Raw genomic sequence first — 23054 nt, 5'->3', positions numbered from 1 at the left:
TGGGGGAACTGTTGGCTACAGCCTCCAGGTATGCACAGAATGGACCATTCTCCCCAGGGTCTACGGCATCTCACAAGTCACTTAGGTTCTCCCGGATCCCTGCAGAGTCGGTGGTAGGTACAGCAAATACTCCCCTACCCCTCTCAGGTCCCCTGCGCTCTCCTGATCCTTGCTCTCTCTGTTCTCCATCCCTCTCCAGACCCCTCCCCCTACTGAGCTCCTCCCCGCCTCGGGCGAGGAGGGGCGTTGAGGGGCGGGGCGCCGTGCGGGGCCGGAGGGGAGGGGCGCGTGGGGCGGGCTTGGCGGCGGCAGCCGGCGGCGGCGCGCGAGACTCCGAGGTACCGGCGCGCGCGGCTCCGGCTCGGGACGCCTCGGGGTCGGGCTCCGGCTGCGGCTGCTGCTGCGGCGCCCGCGCTCCGGTGCGCTCCGTCTCCTGTGCCCGCCGCGGAGCGCAGTCTGCGCACCCGCTGTGCGCCCTCAGCTCCTTTTCCCGAGCCCGCCGCGATGGGAGCTACGCGGGGATCCCCGGCCAGACCCCGCCGGTTGCCTCTGCTCAGCGTCCTGCTGCTGCCGCTGCTGGGAGGTGAGTCCCCGAGAGCTGAGGGCACAGAGCTTGGGAAGCGCGGGAGTGCCCGTGGGCAAAAAGCTGCACCTGGGGAGGTGGGTTTGGGCGGCCCTGGAGTGGTGGAGAGGCTCGCTCGGGGTGCAGGCTCGCGGCGGAAGGGCGCAAGGAACCCGGGGGCCGGGAGGCTGACGAAGCCTCCAGGGACTCGGTCAGGTCCCCCTCCCACCCGCGCCGCGGGGACGCATTTCCAGCCTCACTGAGTTTTTGTGGTCTGAGCCGAGAGTTTGCTCGAGAACTGCCGAGAGTTGCCGGCTCTCGGGCCCAGATGGGGAGTTTCTTGTCGGGGGAGAAAAGACCACCCGCACCCCCCGTGGGGGGTGCGATGGGGAAAAGGGAGCCCCCCACCCCACCCGGCAGGGTCAGCCCAGGTAAGAGTGGCCGGTTTGGGGCCCGATGCCGGACAGACCTGCGGCGCGCAAAGCGCGGAGCTTTGTTACCTACGCTGACCCGACGCTCCCGGCTTCCCTCCTCCAAGTTCCTGGGCAAAGCTGGGACCCCAGATGGCCCTGCGGGTGAGGGCGGAAGAAGGGAAGAATTAGGGGCCGCCCCATGGCCTCTAGTTACTGGTCTGGAACCCTGCGCCCTCTCTGTGCCAGGGCCGAATCCGGGGATCCGAGGGTCCCAGGCTGTTGCGGTGATTAATGTGTAAAGGCCGCTGCCAAAATCGGGCATGGCCTGGCTGCAAAGGTACGGACGGGGTTTGTTCTGCTCCTTCCTGGATTTCCATCCTGGCTGTCCTCACAGAGGAAAGGAAATCTTTCTAAGGCAGAAAAGCAAAAATAACTCATTCTGGCTTTTCTTGGGGGGCCTTAGTATTTTAACGAGGGTGTGGCCCTCATCACCAGGCAGATAGCACCGCCCCCCCCCAACTCCCGCAGCTTTTATTTCCTGGCTTGGTCACACCTAAGAGTCACCACTGAGGTGTCGAAGTGCCTTACAGGAAAGCATCAAGCCACCCGCACATCCCAAACAGCCCAGACTGGAAATAAAGCCCCCCAGCCTCCAAAACACTCTTTGGTGGTCCTCGAAGCAGCTTTCTCTTGGGGAGCTCTGTCCAGAAGACCTGTCCTAGGTGATCACTTCCCACGTCCTTTGAAGGTGGCAATGGGAAAGGCATGGGTAGGGAACTGCCTTCTAATACCTTTCTGGCCTGCCAGCTGTGGAGGGGTTTTGGTGCTGGTGGAATCAACATCTTCCCTGCCCCTAGTTGTAAAACGAGAGGTGAATGTAACCCAGGAAAGAGAGTAAGCTCCAGGGATTTGGAGGAGGTGTTTGGAGTTGCCCCGTGTTTCTTGTGATGTGTTTGGTAGTTATTGCTCGTGGCAGAATCCACATCTGCTCCCAGAGGAAGTATGGAACTTTTTTGCACAGCCAGGATGGGGGCCCAGCCATCTGGGCGAGCAGCCCGAGCTCACAGGCCTCCTGGCTCTCCTGGTTGGGTTTTGGTGTGTGGGTCTGCCCAATGAGGCTGCCTTCACTGCTGCTGTTCAGAGTTCTGGAGTCAAGGGGAGTTTCTGGTGAAGATGGGGCTCTTGCTCAACAAATGCTAAATTCCTAAATTCCTTTCATGAGAAGATGACTCTGATGTTAATTGACTTAATCTGGTGACTAGTGTTTAGTGTGTGCGTGTGGGGGAGGGGGGGATCCTGTTGGGGGAAGTTAGGGCAGGCTGAGGGCTTAGGACAGGAGGTCTGTAGTCTCCTTAGGGGTGGGGGGATGTCTTGTGCTCTACAAAGGAACATTTTAATGAGAGCCTTAAATCAGTTCCACCAAATGTGCCTTGTTGTGGAACCTGTCCATGTGCTGTAAACAATTTCAGCAGAGACCGAGGCGCCTGTTGTCTTCTAGTGAAATCCTGGGACTCAACCCACCCCCAGACGCATGACTTAAGGGGGCAACGATTTTTTTAATAGATCACAGTAGATTTTTCCATCTCATTGTTTAACTGTATAATTAACTGGAGTTGTAGCGAGATCCCACTGTTAATAAGGCTGGAGTGAGGAACCTAGGCTGACTAGGTTTGTGGATTAGAGCATTTTAAAGTCTGGGTAATTATGCCATAAATGGCTGAGATACTTTCTTTTTTTTTTTTTTTGAGACGGAGTCTCGCTCTGTCGCCCAGGCTGGAGTGCAGTGGCCGGATCTCAGCTCACTGCAAGCTCCGCCTCCCAGGTTCACGCCATTCTCCTGCCTCAGCCTCCCGAGTGGCCAGGACTACAGGTGCCCGCCACCTCACCTGGCTAGTTTTTTGTATTTTTTAGTAGAGACGGGGTTTCACCGTGTTCGCCAGGATGATCTCGATCTCCTGACCTCGTGATCCGCCCGTCTCAGCCTCCCAAAGTGCTGGGATTACAGGCTTGAGCCACCGCGCCCGGCCAGCTGCTGAGATACTTTCTGCACTTTAAGATGCTGTTGTAATAAATATAGAGGAGGAAGAGGAGGAGGAGGAGGAGGAGGCTTGATGTTTGAAACTTGGGATTCTAAACCAACCTCTTGGACAGTCAGATGTGGTCACTTCCTCATCTCGATTCCCCTCCCCCTCCCTGGTTTCTTTCCTCCAGGCTCTTGTTTCTTTGGGGAAATTGAGTCGTCATGTTCTGGGATAGGCTGTCTGCAGATTCCTCAAGGCTCTGCAGCCTGTAATTCAGGCCTAGGAGTTGCTTTTATTAGTGATGGCTTTTCTCAGCTGTTGGGAAGTATGGTGGCAGGGTGAGGGTGCTCCTCATGTCATTTGTCAAATGATATACTCAAACTCCTGGTGTTCAGAGCAGCATTGAGTGGTGGACAGAGCTCAAGCAATGGATATAAAGTATGGTCCTTCCTTGGCATCTGCAGGGAATTGGAAAAGGACTCCCTGAGAATGACAAAATCCAAGGGTGCGGCCAGGCGCGGTGGCTCACTCCTGTAATCCCAGCACTTTGGGAGGCCGAGGCAGGCGGATCATGAGGTCAGGAGATCAAGACCATCCTGGCTAACACGGTGAAACCCCTTCTCTACTAAAAATACAAAAAATTAGCCAGGTGTGGTGGCGGGTGCCTGTAGTCCCACCTGCTTGGGAGGCTGAGGCAGGAGAATGGCGTGAACCCGGGAGGCGGAGCTTGCAGTGAGCAAAGATTGCACCACTGCACTCCAACCTGGAGGACAGAGTAAGACTTCTAAAAAAAAAAAAAAAAAAATTCTGTAAATTACGTGTAGTACCTATTACAGTGGAAATGCTATGTAAATAACTGTTATATTTTAATTTGTATTCTTTTAATTTTGTATTGTTTTAATTGTTTTATCTTCCCCAATGTTTTGATCCTCTGTTGAGGGATGTGGAGCCCAGGGATAAGGAGTGTATCTGGCAAAGCAGCAACTCAGACTCATTGGCAGGCCCTGTAGCCCTGGACAAACCTCTTAGCTTCTCAACCTCTTCCATAAAGAGCTTCCTAGGCCGGGCGCGGTGGCTCAAGCCTGTAATCCCAGCACTTTGGGAGGCCGAGACGGGCGGATCACGAGGTCAGGAGATCGAGACCATCCTGGCTAACCCGGTGAAACCCCCGTCTCTACTAAAAAATACAAAAAAAAAAACCTAGCCGGGCGAGGTGGTGGGCGCCTGTAGTCCCAGCTACTCGGGAGGCTGAGGCAGGAGAATGGCGTGAACCCGGGAGGCGGAACTTGCCGTGAGCTGAAATCCGGCCACTGCACTCCAGCCTGGGCGACAGAGCGAGACTCCGTCTCAAAAAAAAAAAAAAGAGCTTCCTAGAGTTGTGCTGAGGATTAAATAGAATGAGGTAGTCCAGGTGCAGTGGCTCACGTCTGTAATCCCAGCACTTTGGGAGGCCAAGGTAGGCGGATAACCTGATGTCAGGAGTTCAAGACCAGCCTGGTCAACATGGTAAAACCCCATCTCTCCTAAAAATACAAAAATTAGCTGGGTATGGTGGCACACACCTCTAATCCCATCTACTCGGGAGGCTGAGGCAGGAGAATGGTGTGAACCCGGGAGGCAGAAGTTGCAGTGAGCCAAGATTGTGCCACTGCACTCCAGCTTGGGTGACAGAGCTAGACTCCACTCAAAAAAAAAAACAAAAAAAAAAAAACATGTACACACACACACACACACACACACACACCCACACACCCCTTTCTTGGTCTTCCCTCTGTGGTGTGCTTCAAAGATTCTTTCAGCTTTATAGTCATTCCCAACAATGGACATTTTACCTACTGGAACCCTCCATGCCAGTCCAGCTGGACTATTTGCCATCTCCTAACACATAATCTGGTTTTCTCTGACCTTTCTTTCCTTCGGGCCAGTCCCCGGGTGTACATTGCCTTCTCCTGTCTCTCTGTTGCCCAGCCCCACTGCCTCTTCTTCCCTGAAGCTGTCCTATCTCTCCTGCCAGAAAGTAGACACCTGTAGAACTTCTGGACTGTCATTCTTGTGACACCATCCATATTTTTGCCCCTGTTGGGTTTTGTTTTAATTTATTGAAGGGCTCCCCCATAGAGTTTAGTACAGTACTTATTTATAACGGGTTTTTATGTAGGGTTTTTTTTTTTGAGATGGAGTTTTCCTGTGTCTCCCAGGCTGTAGTGCATTGGCTCAATCTTGGTTCACTGCAGCCTCTACCTCCCGGGTTCAAGTGATTCTCCTACCTCAGCCTCTTGAGTACCTGGGATTACAGGCATGCGCCACTGCACCCAGCTAATTTTTGTATTTTTAGTAGAGACAGGGTTTCACTATGTTGGCCAAGCTGGTCTCAAACTCCTGACCTCAGGTGATCCGCCCACCTCGGCCTCCCAAAGTGCTGGGATTACAGGCGTGAGCCACTGCACCCAGCTGATATAACAGGTCCTCATGTAGGTTTATTTCAAAAGTGAATGAACCATTTGAGTGCAGGGCAGAATGATCAAGGGTGGGGTTAAATAACCCCTTGCATCCTAGGCATTGGGAGTCTTTTGCACCCTCCCCAGCTTCTTTGGGTTGGGGTTGCCTGTTCCTCCTTGTGCCTTCTCTACGGTGACCAAATTAAGGATCAGATCTTCCTTCCCTGATCCTGGGCTGACTGGTTTTGGTGGTGGCTTTTCTGAGTTTTGATGTGGTGGGGCTTCTAGCTTTCTGCGAGTTCTGTGCGTGGGCAAGCACCGCTACATGTGAAGCTGATTGCAGCTTAAAAACTGGTGCTAAAGTTGCTTCCTCAGAGAACTGTGTAGGGGCCTAGAGTATCTATAACTGCGCTACTCGAAGTAAGACCCAGGGCCACATGGCATCAGCATTCCTGAAAGCATGAATCAGAATCGCAATCTGCAGTTTTTTTTTTTTTTTTTTGAGGTGGACTCTCATTCTCATTCTGTTGCCCAGGCTGGAGTGCAGTGGCACGATCTTGGCTCCCTGCAACTTCTGCCTCCCGGGTTCAAGCGATTCTCCTGCCTCAGCCTCCTGAGTAGCTGGGATTACAGGCACGCACCACCACGCCCGGCTAATTTTTTTTTTGTATTTTTAGTGGAGACAGGGTTTCACCATGTTGGTCAGGCTGGTCTCGAACTCCTGACCTTGTGATCCTCCCACCTTGGCCTCCCAAAGTGCTGAGATTACTGGGATTATAGGCGTGAGCCACCATACCCTGCCGCAATCTGCGTTTTAACAAGATCATCAGGTGACTCTGTACCCCAGAGTTCCAGAAGTCCTGGCCTAGGCTTCCTTCTTTATACAGAATCTCAAGGCACAGAGCTTTCCTGTTGCAACAGTATAAATTGGGAGCTGAGATCCTGCACAGTATTTGAAGATTTGCTTTAAATAACTTACTTCATGTGAACACTCCTTGGGGTGATGTGCACGCTTAAAAATTACCTCCTTTGGGTTTGACTTGAATTAGACTTTGTCAAGAAATTTCTCCATTAAATGTGTGACTCTAGAAAGTCTGCAGTATTCAGCCTGATGTTTAACTCCTCTCAAAACCTCAGCTTTTCCTAGAGGAAAATACGACTGATTTTATAACGAAAGTCAGTGGAGAAACTGGATTTGTTAGGCAGAAATTTGGTTGACAGACAACTTTTCAGGAATACATTTGGTTCATAAAGGGAGGCATGTCTCCGCTGGGCTTTGACAGTTGTAGTGTTGTTAGTCTTTGGAGCATTTCATATTCTGGAGTGAGGGGGTTTGTGTGAGTCTGTGTTTAAGCCAATGCAGCTTCTGTGAGACTCGTCTGGGACAGAGGTTGGCCGGTTCAGACTCTAATATTGGAGCCAAAAGCAGTTTGGGGCCAAGGATTCAGTCTTTGGTGTTTTCCTGATGGAAGAAAGGGTCATTAAACAGGGTTGGGTGTCCTTGGCCTGCGTCCCTCAACCTCCTGCTCTCCCTAACCTCAGTAGATGCCTCTCTGCTGCTGTGCCTGAGCACTACCCCTGGCCATAGCCACATGGTGGGGTTACAGACTCAGGGCCACAGTTGCTGGCGCTGGCCCTCACCTTGCCCTGGAGCTGCCGCCTGCTCCTCTCCTCGATTCCTGCTCTGGCCCCCATCTGCCTGGCCCTTTTTCTGAGGGTGTGAAAGTACTGCCATTGTAGCTGGTTACAGTCCTATGTTGGAATTCTCTGAGTTCACTACTGAGCCCCCTGGCGCTTTGGTGGAACTGGCCCGAGAGCTGCCACAGCTAATCAGCGGTTTGAGGAAGCCCTCTGTAGTATGTCACTTTTTCCATCCTCTTTTCTTCTCTGCATTTAGGCCATTTCCCTCCCAGTAATGTTACACAAACAGCAGTGGGGCAGGGAGGAAGCTTGGTTCGAAGGGCTGACACGCACACAGGCGCCTTTCCCCTCTCCTTACTTGGTTTGACATTGCTAAACTCTCATTTGCTGTGTGCATTAACTGGGGTATGTGTTGAGTGAATGCTCAGGTGACTAGAACGTCATCCACCAGGTGTCCTGCAGATCCCAAGCCCCTGTTAGAAGTGTAAGCCTTGATAAGTGGGATATGCACTCACAGGTTTGGGTGTGTATGTAATTTCTGAAGACAAGGTCCCAAGTCATGGGGTAGGGATTGTAAGTCATATATTAGGAAGGTATAGATACGTATTTCTCAAAGATGTGGAGTGGAGAGTATAGTGAGAGGGCAGGTCACCAAAGTACTGAAGAAAATTTTAGTTTCCTGGGCCTTACTGCAGACCTGCCCATCAGAATTATTGAGGGAGAGGCCAGAAAATGCATTTTATTTATTTGTTAGATTATGTTGTTGTTTTTGAATAGCCAATCCAGTTACATAGGTCAGATTTCTAAAGGAAACTGCATTTTAATTTTTATTCATTTATTTTTGAGACAGGGTCTCACTCTGTCACCCAGGTTGGAGTGCAGTGGTGCAATCACAGCTCACTGCAGCCTTGTCCTGTTGGGCTCAAGTGATTCTCCCGCCTCTGCCTCCCAAGTAGCTGGGATCACAGGTGCATGCCACCGTACCTGGCTATTTTTTACATTTATTTTTTATTTTTAGTAGAGACGAGGTCTTGCTGTGTTGCCCAGGCTGGTGTTGAACTCCTGGGCTCGAGCAATCCTCCTGCCTCTGCCTGCCAAAGTGTTGGGATTACAGGTGTAAGCCACCACGCCCAGCCTGGAAACTGCATTTATAGAGCTTCCTGGAGATTCTTACCTACGCTTAAGTGTGAGAACCATTGAGTAGCCATAAGGAGAATTTGTCAGTCTGAAGTGGAGGTGTGGTGTTGAGAAAAAGGGCGGTATTAATAGTGGGGGGCTTAGGAGGGAGTTCATTCAAAGTGCTTGAGTGTCTTCTATGGGTGAAGCTGTCTGAGGAGGCATGGGACAAAGGAGGAAGACAAGATGCAGAAACATAAATCAGATGAAGTATGAAAGACACCATTTGGTAAAGTGCTAAGTAGAATAGAAGTACATTCCAGAATGTGTGGGATGGTAAGTCTGAGATGTAGGAGCAAATGGGGGTGGGAGGGCTTTAGAGAGGAGAGAGGACCCGACCTTGCTGAATAGATGTAGTCAGTGATGGCCTCAGAATGATGTAAAGTCATCGGACCAGGATTCTGAAAACTTGGGTGGTTCTGACCTACTATCACACAGCAGCCATAAGTGATGAAGTAAGAGAAGAGACATCTATAGACCCGTGACACCAGTTTTTCTGTATTCTGGTCCTGGATCAATTGCTGCATACCCACATGACCCTGAGCTGGTTAGTTAACCTTTCCGAGCCTCAGTTTCCTCATTAGCACAATGCAAGTGATGCTTTTGCCTGCTGGCCCCTGTGAAGTTATGATATAATGCTCTTCAGCTGTGGAAATGGGTGACCCCTGGGAAGCAGCCCCTCTGGCTAGCCCTAATGGTTCTTCCCAGAGACTGTCCTGGCCAGCTGTTTCCTTTTGAGGGGTCAGCCGTTTTTCTTTTCTTTTTTTTCCTCCCCTCCCCTCCCCTCCCCTCCCCTCGTCCTCTCTGTCACCCAGGCTGGAATGCAGTGGCATGATCTTGGCTCACCGCAACCTCTGCCTCCTGGGTTCACGCCATTCTCCTGCCTCAGCCTCCTGAGTAGCTGGGATTACAGGTGCCCGCCACCACACCCGGCTAATTTTTGTATTTTCAGTAGAGATGAAGTTTCACCATATTGGTCAGGCTGGTCTTGAATTTCTGACCTTGTGATCCGCCTGCCTTGCCCTCCCAAAGTGCTGGGATTACAGGCATAAGCCACTGTGCCCAGCCAGAGGTGTCAGCCTTTCTTTCCAGCCCTCTGACTCTAGAATGGTTTGCCGAAGGCTCAACAAAGTGCCTCTTGACTAGCAGCCTTAGAAATGGTTTTCTCATTTGGGCCAGATGCAGTGTGGCTCATGCCTGTAATCCCAGCACTTTGGGAAGCTGAGGCATGCGAATCATCTAAGGTCGGGAGTTCGAGACCATCCTGACCAAAATAGAGAAATCCCGTCTCTACTAAAAATACAAAATTTGCCAGGCATGCCCGTAATCCCAGCTACTTGGGAGGCCGAGGCAGGAGAATGACTCAAACCTGGGAGGCTGAGGTTGTGGTAAGCTGAGATTGCACCATTGCACTCCAGCCTAGGCAACAAGAGCGAAACTCTCTCAAAAAAAAAAAAAGAAAAAAAAAGACTGGCTTCCTCATTCAAAAGCACAGGTTTTCTAAATGGGTCTCAGTATTCCGACAGCAACCCAGAAATATGGGAGCCACACACAGCCACATTTTCCTGGTGGAAATTCTCCCTCTGTCTGTCTCAATAGCACATTCTCCCAAGGGGTGGGTTAGTCCTGCTTAAGGGCCACTGTCTCTCCCGGCATGCTGAGGTTCTCAGGGAATGGGTAGTGAATTGTGCTTCATGCAGCCTGGGCAGACTTTTATGATACCCAAGGGAGGGGTTTCTATAATCACTGGATGGCTGTGGGGGTTTCCCCAGTCAGTGACTCTGTGTAATTTGTGGGAACTTCTGTCTATGCTGTGGGGAGGTTCCTGAGGTTCTGTGTGGCCAAGGGCAGTGGGCTCCCCTCATGCACAGCCTCCCCTCCAGGAGACACTGTGGCTTTTTTTTTTTGTCTCCTCCTTGGGGTGGTGGCGGGGCAACAAGGAGAACATTTGTGTGCCTTTGGGACTGCTGAGGTGTCCCAGCAGCTAGCTCGTACGGTACCTTTGTGCACATTACAAATAAGTACTCCCAGTCGTGGGCGCACTGGGAATCGTGGGCGCACTGGGAGTCGTGGGCACGCCTGTGATCCCAGCACTTTGGGAGGCAGAGGCAAGTGGATCACTTGAGCTCAGGAGTTTGAGACCAGCCTAGGCAACAAGACGAAACCCTGTCTTTAAAAAAAATACAAAAAAACTAGCTGGGCGTGGTGGTGCACGCCTGTAGTCTCAGCTACTCAAAGGCTGTGGCGGGAGGATTGCTTGAGCCTGGGACGTCAGAGCTGAAGTGGGTAAGCTATGGTGTGATTGCACCACTGCATTCCAGCCTGGGCAACTGAGCGAGACCCTATCTCAAAAAGAAAAAAAAAGAAAAAAAGAAGAAAAAAAATACCCCTTTCTCCAGGTAGATGCAGTCCTGCACCAGGGTTCAGGCAGTATTTCAGTGTTGGTTCTTTGGTCAGACATCTTGAGCAGTGCACAACCTGTACAGTCAAAGGTGGCTGTTCCATTGGCATGAAGGCCTTGCAACTAGTGGCTCTTTGTTTCCCAGCCGATGGACCAAGATGATTTTGATGCCTCTGTTCTAATGTCGTGTTTCAAGTGAGCCCTCTTCACTACTGTTCTGCCTCCGATGGTGGTGGGATGGTGCAATCCTGCCTGTAACATACGATAGGAGAAGCCCATGAGGGTGTGGCCCCATTACTGTACCCACTGCACATTGTGTATCTGTGGCTGCTGAAGTCTTGGCCTATTTCTGGGCCCCTTTCCCTGTGAGAGGATTTTGCTGTCTTGCCGATACAGGCTGCTAGCCTTACGTGATAATTGGTGTGGAAGGCTGGCTGAGTCCTTAGGAAGAGTGGGCTGCAGAGTTTATTTCACATTTTATTAAGGAGCTTTCAGTTTTCCTTTCTCCTGTTTCCTCTCTCCCTGGGGACACTAGGGTCTCCAGGTAAAGTTGTGTGGGCATTCCTGATTTAGAGGAATTCCTGCAAGAGAATTGGTAGGACCTCAGTCCCAAAGGCGGGTCTTGGGTCTTGCTAAGCTCCAGCGCTGGGTGTCCTGGTGCTGTTCATACCTCTTGAACCTGAGGAGGCACCAGGAGGAGCACTAGGCTCAGTGTTGGAAGACATGGACTCTCCTTCCACATTTGCCTGAAACTGCTTGTGTGACCATGGGCAAGTCCCATCCTCCTCCAGGCTTCAACTTCAGAACAGAAGACCTTGGAGGGCCCTTGCTGAGGCTCACTCAGCGTGGCACCTCCAGCCCTATTTCTGCTACACCTTACAGGCTCTCTTTACCCTGGGTTTAGGGAGAGCACTTTAATCTAAGGGCTGCTTTTTATTCTGGAGGCTCTAGTGCGTGGGCACAAATGTGTTTAGACTTGACCAACTGGTGATGTGGGCATTAGGGTATAATTCTCTGGGTGCAAAGGGTGCTGTAAAGATTTAGGAGGGAGAGTATTTGAAGGGAAAGAAACTGAGGCACAAAAGCACAATCTGCCCAGCACTACAGAGCTGGTGAGGAACAGGGCTGAAGCCAGTGTGGTGGTTCACACCTGTAATCCTAGCACTTTGGGAGGCCAAGGCGGGAGGATTGCTTGAGCCCAGGAATTTCGGACTAGCCTGGGGAACATAGTGAGACCCCATCTCTACGGAAAAAAAAATAAAAGAAAAATTAGACAGCAGTGGTGGCACATGCCTGTGATCCCAGCCACTTGGGAGGCTGAGGTGGGAGGATCACTTGAACCTGGGAGGTCAAGGCTCCAGTGAGCCAAGATTGCACCACTGCACTCCAGCCTGGGCAACAGAGAGAGACCCTGTCTCAAAAACCACAGAGAGCTGAGACCAGAGTGCCAGTCCCTCCTGTGCCTTCACTTAGAGTCCTTGTATGTCCAGATGTTACTGTGCTGCACACATGGCCAAGTGCAGTGGCTCACACCTGTAATCCCAGCACTTTGGGAGGCCAAGGCAGGTGGATCATGAGATCAGGAGTTCGAGATCAGCCTGACCAACGTGATGAAACCCCATCTCCACTAAAAACACAAAATTAGCTGGCTGTGGTGGCGCATGCCTGTAATCCTAGCTACTCGGGAGGCTGAGGCAGGAGAATGGCTTGAGCCTGGGAGGCAGAGGTTGCAGTGAGCTGAGATCATGCTACTGCATTCCAACCTGGGTGAGAGTGAGATGCCATCTCAAAAAAATAAATAAAAAGAGTTATGGTGAAACTATATATAGTCTAAAAGGCTAGGACACTGTGCCTAAATCCCAATGGCTTGAGCTTTTCTCATGAACCCATGAATTCTTAGCCTCCTCCTCCTGGTGCTGCTGGAAGGTCACAGGCAGTTGCAGGCCCTGGCTTGTAGGTGCATTCCAGACCATTGCTTCTTGCTGGGAGTTGTACGCTGAGCAGTGCTGTGGTGGAGACCACGTAGGAGGTAATAGAGTCATCCCCATAGTGGTTAATAGAGTTTGCCACCTCATACTACTTTTGTGTAGGTAGATGTGCCTACTCTTGGTGCTCCAGGCCCTGCCCCATGGTAGGGGCCTAATGATGTAGATTTCCCTTTAATTTCTGACTTTGGAGTCAAGTCTTTTAACCCTCAGGAGTGTTCAGGCGAGGTTGAGTCATGACCTTGACATTCTGAGAGATGCCACTTTTCTTGTGCCAGGTGTATCTCTCTTTGGCTGAACTGTTGACCACTCTTGGTGATTCTGCTGAGTTTGTTCTTCTGCTTCTGAGGTTCTCAGATTCCAGTGTGGGAACCTATGTTCTATCACGAGAGGATGCAAAGGGAGGATGCAAAGGTGATATGATTCCATTGTAGCTCATCTGTTTACAAAGCTGGGCTGTCTGCCACCTAGAAGAAGAGGGAGAAGGCTCCGTCAGGCCAACAGATCCTTAGAGAGTGCTAGGATGGCATTTGAGATCCAAACCTAATTTTCAGCTACCTGAAAAACAAAACAAATCACAAAGAAAACATTGTCTTACAACCTCAGGGGGAAGAAAAAAGGAAATGCTATCGATCTCTTATAGTTCTAGCACAAAGAACAAAGCATTCTATCAGTTTAATTCCTTTAGCAGATTAAACCAGTTGTTAAACTGACCAGTTAAAAAAATGCCCAGCTACACAGCAGCTTTTCTGCCCATGATCTGAGCTCCTCCTCTACCCCAGGGATCCAGGCCTCTTACAGGAGGAGTACTGAGGGGAGGGGGCTAGGCTGGGTCCTGGAACAGCCCTGGAGACCTGCAGAAAGGGCTCTCTCTCTTTCTTGCCTATCCCCCCTCCCCTTTAGCAAAACTTCTTAGAACAAAAGGCTGTTATTTAGTAAACACCTGCACCCTGTTTTGATGAAGTGTCCTGAGCTGTGCGGTAGACTGGGAAGAACAGGGTGGGGACCTTGTCCTTTGTTTCTGCCTGTGTAAGAGGCTGGGGTGCTCTCAGCGGCTGTGCAGCCTCCTGTGCCTTTCCTTACCCTCTACCTTTGTCTGAAGGGCCTTTGAACATGGCTTGAGAGATCCTGCAGAAGCCATCAAGCCAACTTGCTCTGTCTCCAGACAGCAATTTTAGGCGAGTCTCTACTTGGGCCTTTCCAAGAGAGTCCCTTTTCCAGGCGCTGCACAGCTGCTGCTGGTGACCCAGAAAGGGGTAGGAGAGCATGGGCCCAGCCTAGCCTTGGTGCGGGTGGTACCCCTCTCTGCCCCTTCCCACTTCTCCTGGATCAAAGGAGCCTCCTCAGGGAGCAGGAAAATACCTCTCCCAATAGCCCCACCAGTGAGTAAACAGCTGGGGCCTCTTGCAGCTTTTGAAGCATGGTGCTTCAGGCCTGGAGGAATGCAGAACATTTCATTTTAGGGGTGGACTTAGGTTTCCACCGCTGTCGGTATTTGCAAATTTGAAACAAATGCCCTCATTTAGCAGCAGGCAGGCTGGGCAGTAAACTGGGGCTGTTTAAGGGCGTTTATGATGGTCACAGGTATTTGTGGAGAGAGGGACCCCAGCAGGTTTGGGAAAAGATAGAGGGTTTATGGTTAGGTGGGTTGTACAAAGACCCTAGCTAGGTCTCCGGTGGAGGTGGTTGTTAGGTGGACTTTGTCATAAAAAGCTTTGCCACCTCCTGCTCCCCCAGGAAGTATCTCCTTCTGGCAGACAAAGGGGTTTGGGATGGTGTTTATCCTCAGGGTCTGATGCTCAAGGCCTTGTCCCTCCCGCTTGGTTGCCAAAGTATCAGATTTCCAATGAACCCTTCCTTCTCCTACTCCCAGGACTTGAAAGGCTCGTTAAATGTGCTTTATATATAACAAGTTGGCTGAGAGGTTCCCCCCTCACTTCCAGCCAGTTTTGCAAGGAAGGAGCTAGGGAAACCTGTTTTCTTTTTGTTGTTGTTTCTGAAAGTAGGATCTGTGAAGGTGCACTTGAAGAAAGACCCTGATTTTAGGGATCAGCCAAGTCAGGGTTATTTGCCTCTGATGGGTCAGCGTAACCAAGAAGGATCTGTCTGAAGCCTGGCTGCCTCCTCTTTGCTCCCTGCTTCCCAGGGAAATTCAGAAATCTGTTCAGGAACTGACTTTTGGCTCCACAACTTACTGGCTGAGAGACCTTAGTTTACTTCATTTCTCTGAGCCTCAGTTTCTTCCTGTTTTTTTTTTTTTTTTGGAGATGGAGTCTCACTCTGTCGCCCAAGCTGGAGTGAAGTGACGCGATCTTGGTTCACTGCAATCTCTGCCTCCCAGGTTCAAGCAACCCTCCTGGCTCATCTTTCCAAATAGCTAGAACTACAGACCCATGCCGCCATTGGCTAATTTTTGTGTATTTTGTTTTAGTAGAAACGGGGTTTCACCATGTTGGCCAGGCTGATCTCGAACTTCCAACTTCAGGTGATCAGCCTGCCTCGGCCTCTCAAAGTGTTGGGATTACAGGTGTGAGCCACTGTGCCCAGCGGTTTCCTCTTTTTTTCTTTTTTTTTGAGACGGAGTCTCGCTCGTTGCCCAGGCTGGAGTGCAGTGCAGTGGCGTGATCTCGGCTCACTGCAACCTCTGCCTCCCAGGTTCTCGCCATTCTCCTGCCTCAGCCTCCCGAGTAGCTGGGACTACAGGCGCCCGCCACCATGCCCGGCTAATTTTTTATATTTTTATAGAGACGGGGTTTCACTGTGTTAGCCAGGATGGTCTCGATCTCCTGACCTCGTGATGTGCCCGCCTCAGCCTCCCAAAGTGCTGGGTTTACAGGCGTGAGCCACCGTGCCTGGCCCAGTTTCCTCTTTTGTAAGATAGGGATAATAATACCGGTCTCGTTAGAGTTCTTGCAAGAGTTGAGTGAGATGGTACTGCATTTCATTAACTCTTAGATGTTTTTTCTTTTCACATTTGCACATCTTTGAAATTGGGATGTAACTTATAATTAATTATAGTAGTCACCCCTGATCCGTGGTTTCATTTTCTGTGGTTTCAGCTACCCATGGTCAAAATACATTAAATGGAAAATTCCAGAAGTAAACAGCTTACAAGTTTTAAGTTTTATGCCATTCGGAGTAGCATGATAAAATCTCTCGATATCCCACTCCATCCCGCCCAGGACATGAATCATCCCTTTGTCCAGTTTATCGAATGTCAGGGTATCAGAGTGCTTGTGTTCAAGTAACTCTTTTTTAAATGTATTTTATTTTTGAGATAGAGACCTGCTCTGTGGCCCAGGCTGGAGTGCAGTGGCGCGATCTCAGCTCACTCCAACCTCCACCTCTCGGGTTCAAGTGATTCTCCTGCCTCAGCCCCCTGAGTAGCTGATATTACAGGCACGTGTCACCACGCCCAGCTAATTTTTGTAGTTTTAGTAGTGATGGGGTTTCACCATGTTGGTCAGGCTGGTCTTGAACTCCTGACCTCATGATCCACCCACCTCGGCCTCCCAAAGTGCTGGGATTTAAGGTGTGAGCCACTGTGCCCAGCCTAATGTGCCTACTTTATTTATTAATCTTTGGAGATATGATCTTGCTCTGTTGCTCAGGCTGGAACGCAGTGGTGCAGTCATGGCTCACTGCAGCCTCAAGACCTCCTGGGCTCAAGTGATCCTCCCACCTCAGCCTCCCAAGTAGCTGGGACTGCAGGTATGTGCCATCACGCCCAGCTAAATTTTTGTAGAGATAAGATCTTGCTCTGTTGCCCAGGCTGATCTTGAACTCCTAGACTCAAGCAATCCTTCTACTCCCTCAGCCTCCCAAAGTGCTGGGATTACAGATGTCAAGTGCTTAATGTATAAATGAAATTTTACTGTAAGTATGTATATATAGGCAAAAAACATACCATTTGGGGGTTGTTACTATCTAAGGTTTCAGGCATCCACTGGGGGATCATAGAACATATCCCCCCCAGGATTGGGGGGACTACTGTATATAACATTATGCCTTAGTTCAACTAGTACCACTTTGTCCTCTTGGTGCACATAAATAATGGAGCATCTTCTAAATTCAGTATATGTGAAGGACTTAGTCTGTGATCTTGCGAATGCTCAGTAAAAGATGACTATAACTGTGATGGTTATCTGTGGAGGTTATAACTGTGATGGTTATCTGTGGAGGTTATAACTGTGATGATTATCTGTGGTGGTTATAGCTGTGATGGTTATCTGTGATGGTTATAACTGCAATTTACAGGCCTAGTGTTGCTTCCTATCTACCAGTAACTTTCAATAAAACCCATTTTCTTTTTAGTCTGGCATGTAAATTACAAATGGTGCTTAAGGCATAAAGCATCATGCTAAGTATTGCCTGCATGTGTGTATGTTGGTGGTAGGTGGCTGGTGACTTTAAGTCTTCATAAGGCAAGAGATGTTTACAAGAGGAGGTAGGTATCCCTCAGAAGGCACACAGTCTGTCTATTATGGAAAGAATACAGTGACTCTCTGATGACAGGTTCTCCTTTTTTTTTTTGAGGTGGAGTTTCATTCTTGTTGCCCAGGCTGGAGTGCAATGGCGCAATCTCGGCTCACTGCAACCTCCACCTCCCGGGTTCAAGCGATTCTCCTGCCTCAGTCTCTAGAGTAGCTGGGATTACAGGCGCCCACCACCACGCCTGGCTAATTCAGTCTCCAATTTGAAAGGCTGAGCTGGGAGACACTGGAGGTTTACTCCAGGAATGGATTGCTGGTAGGTGAATCAAGACAGAATCTGAAGAGAGTGATTAACAAGACAAGGGTACAGAGAAGACCAAAGAGAGGCACACAGTAAATGTCAGGAGCTCAGAGGATGGAGACCTGGCTCAGGCAGGCAGGAGACGGACAGGAGATGGTAGCGTTTTCTTCCCCAGCAGCACACTTGTGTGGGGTGATTCTAACTTTGTGGAGACAACTGGTTGCCATCCATTCTACTTTGTGCTACCCAAGCATTACTGAATGCCACTGTCACTGGTAGAGGGTCATGACTGCAAGTGTCCAGGTTCTTGGTGTTTTGAACAAAGAATTGGACAAAACCCCCAGCAAAGCAAAGAAAGAATGAAGCAACAGAAGAACGAAAGCAGGGATGTATTGGAAACGAAAGTACACTCCACAGTGTGGGAGCAGACCCAAGGAGCGGCTTAAGGGCTGGGATGCAGAATCTTCCTGGACCCAAATACCCCCTAAAAATTTCCTACTGGCCACTTCATGCAAAGGTCATGCTCCTGTGCAAACATCTGATTGGTTGGAAAAAGCAACCAGTCAGTGGCTAGGGTGAAGTTACAAAGTTACACTTCTATGCAAAGGAAGACTGGGCCAGCATGTCAGTCTGATTGGTTGTGGACAGCAACCATTCAGAGGCTGGAGTGAAGTTACAAAGTTGCAAATGAGGACAGGATCTGCACTCAGTATGATTGGCTGCAGACAGCCAATTTCCTATCTGCCTGGCAGAAAGGTTGAAAGCGAGTAGTAGCCTCTGTGTTACTTAGGCCTGCAAAGTCAGGGCTTTCATTTCAATTTAGTTGGAGGACATGGGTGTGAAACAGCCTTAGGTTCCCTTCCTGCAGACCCTATTCTCCTGCTTCACCACCTTTCCCCCTTCAGGCACGTTGTAGCTTCCCAAAGGCCAAGAAATTCTTTGTTTGGTTGAGTTCTAGTTCATTTGATGGTGGGGTGGATTGGTTATGGGGTTTATATGGTGGATGAAAAGAGAAAGATGTGTCCCTTTTGTATGAATATCAAAAGCAAAATTTTTTTTTAAAACAGATTGCTGGCCAGGCCATGGTGGCTCATGCCTGTAGTCCCAGCACTTTGGGAGGCCAAGGCAGGCGGGATCACCTGAGGTTGGGAGTTCCAGACTAGTCTAACCAACATGGAGAAACCCAGCCTCTACTTAAAAAAAAAAAAAAAAAAAAAAATTAGCCAGTTGTGGTGGTGGATGCCTGTAATCCCAGCTACTCGAGAGGCTAAGGCAGGAGAATCGCTTGAACCTGGGAGACGGACGTTGCGGTGAGGCAAGATTGTGCCATTGCACTCCAGCCTGGGCAACAAGAATGAAACTGTCTTAAAAAAACAACAAAACAAAACAAAAAGCAGTAGATTGCTGTGTAGATGTGTGTGTCAAGCCTTCTACCTGTTCACTTCTGTAGCCTTAAGCACTTTACCACATAGGGGTTTCGGAAAGCATTCTTCCTGCGTGGTCACTGAGGCCCAGGAAGGAAAGGGGTCAATTAATGGAAGGCAAGAACTTAAGAGTCCCAGGGGCTAGGAGACTCAGCCCCTCGATTAAGGAATGCTCTTTTCTGCTTCGGTTGGCTTTCTATGAGAGTGTTTTGAATAATAAGATATTATATAATAGATGGTGTGCCTTAACTGATGGGGAAGAACAGCATTGAAATGTTCTTCCTGATTGTTTTAAGAAAATTGCAGTGCTCTTTTTCCGAAAGATGGATGTACAGCTAAGGGCATTTTTGATGCAATATAACTTATTTTTGGAGGCCCTCTAAGATACAATGAGGAACTTTTTTCTGTTGGGGAGACTGATCTTGTCTTCTCTGTCCTGTGAGGGTTGAAAGGGGCCAAGTCAGCCCCTTTTTAAACCAAGTCAACAAATATTTCAAAGCCCTTTTTATGTCTAAGGCAGCTAGGCAGATATGTGTGGGCTCTCAATAGTCCTGAGTTTAGCCAGTTGCCTAGTTTGGGTCTAATGCCCTCTGATTCCATATTTGCATCCACGACCAAGAAAGCCTAGAGAGAGCCTGCATGGACCTCTGTGGGTCTCCCGCCAGCAGCTGGTGAAGACGTGGCAGCTGAATTAACAGCTGCCTGTTCTGGGCCAGGGCTGCTATCTCAGCCCCGGGGAGAGGTGTTGATCAGGCTGACAGGGCAAGAAATCCCCCTGAGCCTCAGGTTGGAAAGAAATCAGTTAAAAGTTGCTCTTAGACTCCTGAAAATTGCTTTCAGTTTTGCTGCCAAAAGAGAACTTCGAAAACAAGGTGTAAATTGGGTTCTTTACACTCTCTCTGTTTTTGTCACTTCCTTGCAGTTGGTGAAGGAGGGCCGGGATCCAAGCGAGCTTTGCGAGCTTTGCGGGTTCTCTTTCTGAGTTCCTCTGGAACCTGGCCTCAGGTGAAGGGGAGGTGGGGGTGGGTGGTGATCGGACAAGCCTTTGAGGTGCCTGGGACCAAGCCCCATTCCTTAGATCAAATAAATACCTTTTGTTTTTCCTGCTCACACTTTCCTCTGCCCTGGAGCCAGAGTCATAAAGAGGTGGAATTGTGAAGGTCTGCACCTGGTCGCTAGTGTGGTGGGTGGGATGGAGATCTTCCCTTGTGCTCTGCACTTCCTGCCTTTTGCTGCTGCTGCCCTGGGTGTGCAGGGGTCTGCCTGGGCTAGCCTGGGCACCTGCGGCTCTGCTGGGCCAGCCTGCCTGCCTGTCCGGTAGGGCCCTGGCTGAGCTGGGCTGTCAGCAAGCTGGTGAAACCGGCTGCACAAAGATGGATTTCGCTTCAGGCTAAGTGTTTTGTTGCTGAATCATTTGCATTCATTAAAAGTAGTGAAGGGTAAGTGATATTTAAGGCAACATGACCAGTTTGCTGGAGGCCTGGAGGCCACTGCCTTAGAACCTCATTAAGAATTCTTGGGACCTTGGAGAGCAAGGGAGCAGCTCATTCAAAGCTTGCTTAACTTTTGACTGCCTTGGGCATAGGCCAGCTACTAAAATATGAAAAATGTTTGCCCAGCAGCCCCCAGAGCTTGGCCAGACTGCCCTGGCCAAAGAAAACACACACTTACAATTCATTATTTAGCTCCTCCTGTGCGCTTGCTTGCATTTCTTCCTCTCCAGGGACCTTGCTGAGTTGGGGGCACCAGGTTGGGTAGGGGCAGGAAGGCCCCTGCATCTTTTAAGGGGAAGCTAAGCCTGAAGTCAGTACTTTCTATACTCCCTCACCCCATCCTGCCCCCACTTCCCTGGTTTATTTCACCAGTGCCCTACTGGTGGACTTCAGGTTTGTTTCGGAGGGTTTCCTATTTTAAACAATACCACCACAAATATCCTTGTATCTGTCTTTGCCCTTGTGCTTGTATATCTGTAGGGCAAATTCCTGGAAGTGGAGTTGCTCTGTCAAAGGATATGAACGTGTCAAAATTACATACATGATTTTGTATTTGTTATTTTTGTGGAGAGGGAGATTATAGCTTTCATCAGATTCTTAACAGGTTTATGACCAAAAAAGTTTCTGAATCACTGTTCTGCAGTGGGCCTGTGAAATTCACACAGAATAATCTATAAAAATTGGTAAACATGGTTCAAATGCGGGGCATTGCTGGGATGATCAGATAATTTGTCATCCAAACGTCCCCACCTCCATGATTACTAATTATGCCGAGATGGCCAGATAACCCAGGGTTGTTCAGGTAACTGGGAGTGTGGGAGCCCAGTGCCCACTGAAGATTTTTTTTTTAAATGTTAGAATTAATGTTTTATTGTCACGCAGATGGCAACTGGGTTTATGTCTTCATATTTTATTTTTTTGTAAATTAAAAAAATTACAAGTTTTAAATAGCCAATAGCTGGTTATGTTTTCAGAAAACATGATTAGACTAATTCATTAATGGTGGCTTCAAGCTTTTCCTTATTGGCTCCAGAAAATTCACCCACCTTTTGTCCCTTCTTAAAAAACTGGAATGTTGGCATGCATTTGACTTCACACTCTGAAGCAACATCCTGACAGTCACCCACATCTACTTCAAGGAATACCACGTTGGAATACTTTTCAGAGAGGGAATGAAAGAAAGGCTTGATCATTTTGCAAGGCCCACACCACGTGGCTGAGAAGTCAACTACTACAAGTTTATCACCTGCGGTGTTCAAGGCTTCGTGAAAAGCAGCCTTGCTCTCGATCTGCTTCACCATCTTTGCTGCTGGGGTCTGACGAACGGCTGTAAGGACCGATGGAAACGGATCCAAAGCACCAGACCGAGCTTCCCCACTGGAGATTTTATCCCTGATCTTTGAGACTGTGTCTGTTCTCTGTTCATCAGTTAGCGCTGAATTATCTGCTGCTTTCTATTTTCTGTTTTATCAGGTATGTTCTTTTTGTGGCCTGCAACTTGATGATAAGGTTGATCCAGTGGGTCAAAGTCTTGTCCTCAGTTTTCCCACACAGCCTAACCCTGTCTCAGCTGCCCAGTGGTAGCTCAAGACGTTTTTGGATTCCAGAGACCAGAATTCAGTTGAACTTTTCTGAACTCTGTTTCTTCATCTGTAGAATGGAAATGGTAATATCTGCCTCATGGGTTATGGTGAGGGTCTAGTGAGGTGTGTGTTGCAAGGGTTGCTGTTCTGGGAGGGGAACTTGAGAGACACTTAGCATGAGCCCCCAACTCCTCCTCAATATGGACTTGGGGGCCCTTAAGGCACTGCTTGCTGCCTAGATTTGTTTATTCCTCTTCTCCATTGATTAGTATGCCCTTCACTGCTCTCAAATCCATTCCCTCTCCTTTAGTCTCCTAGTCCTGGGCTTAGTTCACATCCTGTCATTTCTCTCTTGGAATGCTGCTGGAAAAAAGAAGCAAACTTTTTTTTTTTTGAGACAGAGTCTCACTCTGTCACCTAAGCTGGAGTGTAGTGGTGCAATTTCAGCTCACTGCAACCTCCTTCTCCTGGGTTCAAGCAATTCTCCTGCCTCAGCCTCCCAAGTAGCTGGGATTACAGGCGCCCACCACCACGCCTGACTAATTTTTGCATTTTTAGTAGAGATGGGGTTTTGCCATGTTGTCCAGGCTGGTCTCGAACTCCTGACCTCAGGTGATCCAGCCGCCTCAGTCTCCCAAAGTGTTAGGATTACAGGAGTGAGCCACTGCATCCTGCCAAGTCAATATTTTTAAAAGTAGTAAACAGTATGCTACTAGAATTAAAAAGCAAGAAATAATCTTTGCAGATCATAAGAGGTGAAGAAACTAAATGAAATCATATTTACAACAAAGGAAGCAGCATTGTAGTATTAAAATGTGAAACAGATAAAAGCAAAGACAGATATATCAGTCATGATGATAAATTTCAGTGGAATAAGCCTCCAACTGAAATGGAGTTTAGATTGAATAAGAAAGTTTCATGTTCTTTACATGATACAAACCTATAATAATGGCAAAGTTTGTTTTATTTTTTCTAACTTTAGGCCAGTGGATTAATTTATTTTCATTTATTTCAGTCTCGTTTTTTAGGAAATAATTTAAGATTATTAATTTTCTTTTGAATATAACATTGAAGTTAATAAATTTGAAATTAAAAATATAAAATAGATAAGTCATTTAGGATCCAGTATTTAAAAAAAAAGAAAAAAAAAAGACATGATTTTGGCATTTCTAATGTAGAAAAA

General features: G+C 48.9%; 1 protein-coding gene and 1 pseudogene across 3 annotated transcripts in view; one reads left to right on the top strand and one right to left on the bottom strand.

Annotated features, from left to right (window-relative positions):
- Positions 1 to 301: 301 nt before the first annotated feature.
- Positions 302 to 23054, top strand: part of PTK7 (protein tyrosine kinase 7 (inactive)) — an 84947-nt gene continuing 62194 nt past the window's right edge. For both annotated transcript variants that reach the window (XR_001886740.1, XM_017878187.1), the window contains exon 1: positions 302 to 583. Coding sequence is in view for 1 of the 2 variants with exons in the window: in XM_017878187.1 (XP_017733676.1) it covers positions 505 to 583 (79 nt within the window). In the remaining variant the exon portion in view is untranslated. The remainder of the gene's footprint in view (positions 584 to 23054) is intronic.
- Positions 21138 to 21673, bottom strand: LOC108533474 (thioredoxin pseudogene; annotated as a pseudogene). The gene has a single exon (XR_001886741.1). The product of XR_001886741.1 is annotated as a thioredoxin pseudogene (transcript).

This window comes from Rhinopithecus bieti, unplaced genomic scaffold (assembly GCF_001698545.2).
Source record: "Rhinopithecus bieti isolate Rb0 unplaced genomic scaffold, ASM169854v2 scaffold_9981, whole genome shotgun sequence".
Classification (NCBI taxonomy): domain Eukaryota; kingdom Metazoa; phylum Chordata; class Mammalia; order Primates; family Cercopithecidae; genus Rhinopithecus; species Rhinopithecus bieti.
This window is presented reverse-complemented; position numbering and strand designations above follow the sequence as displayed.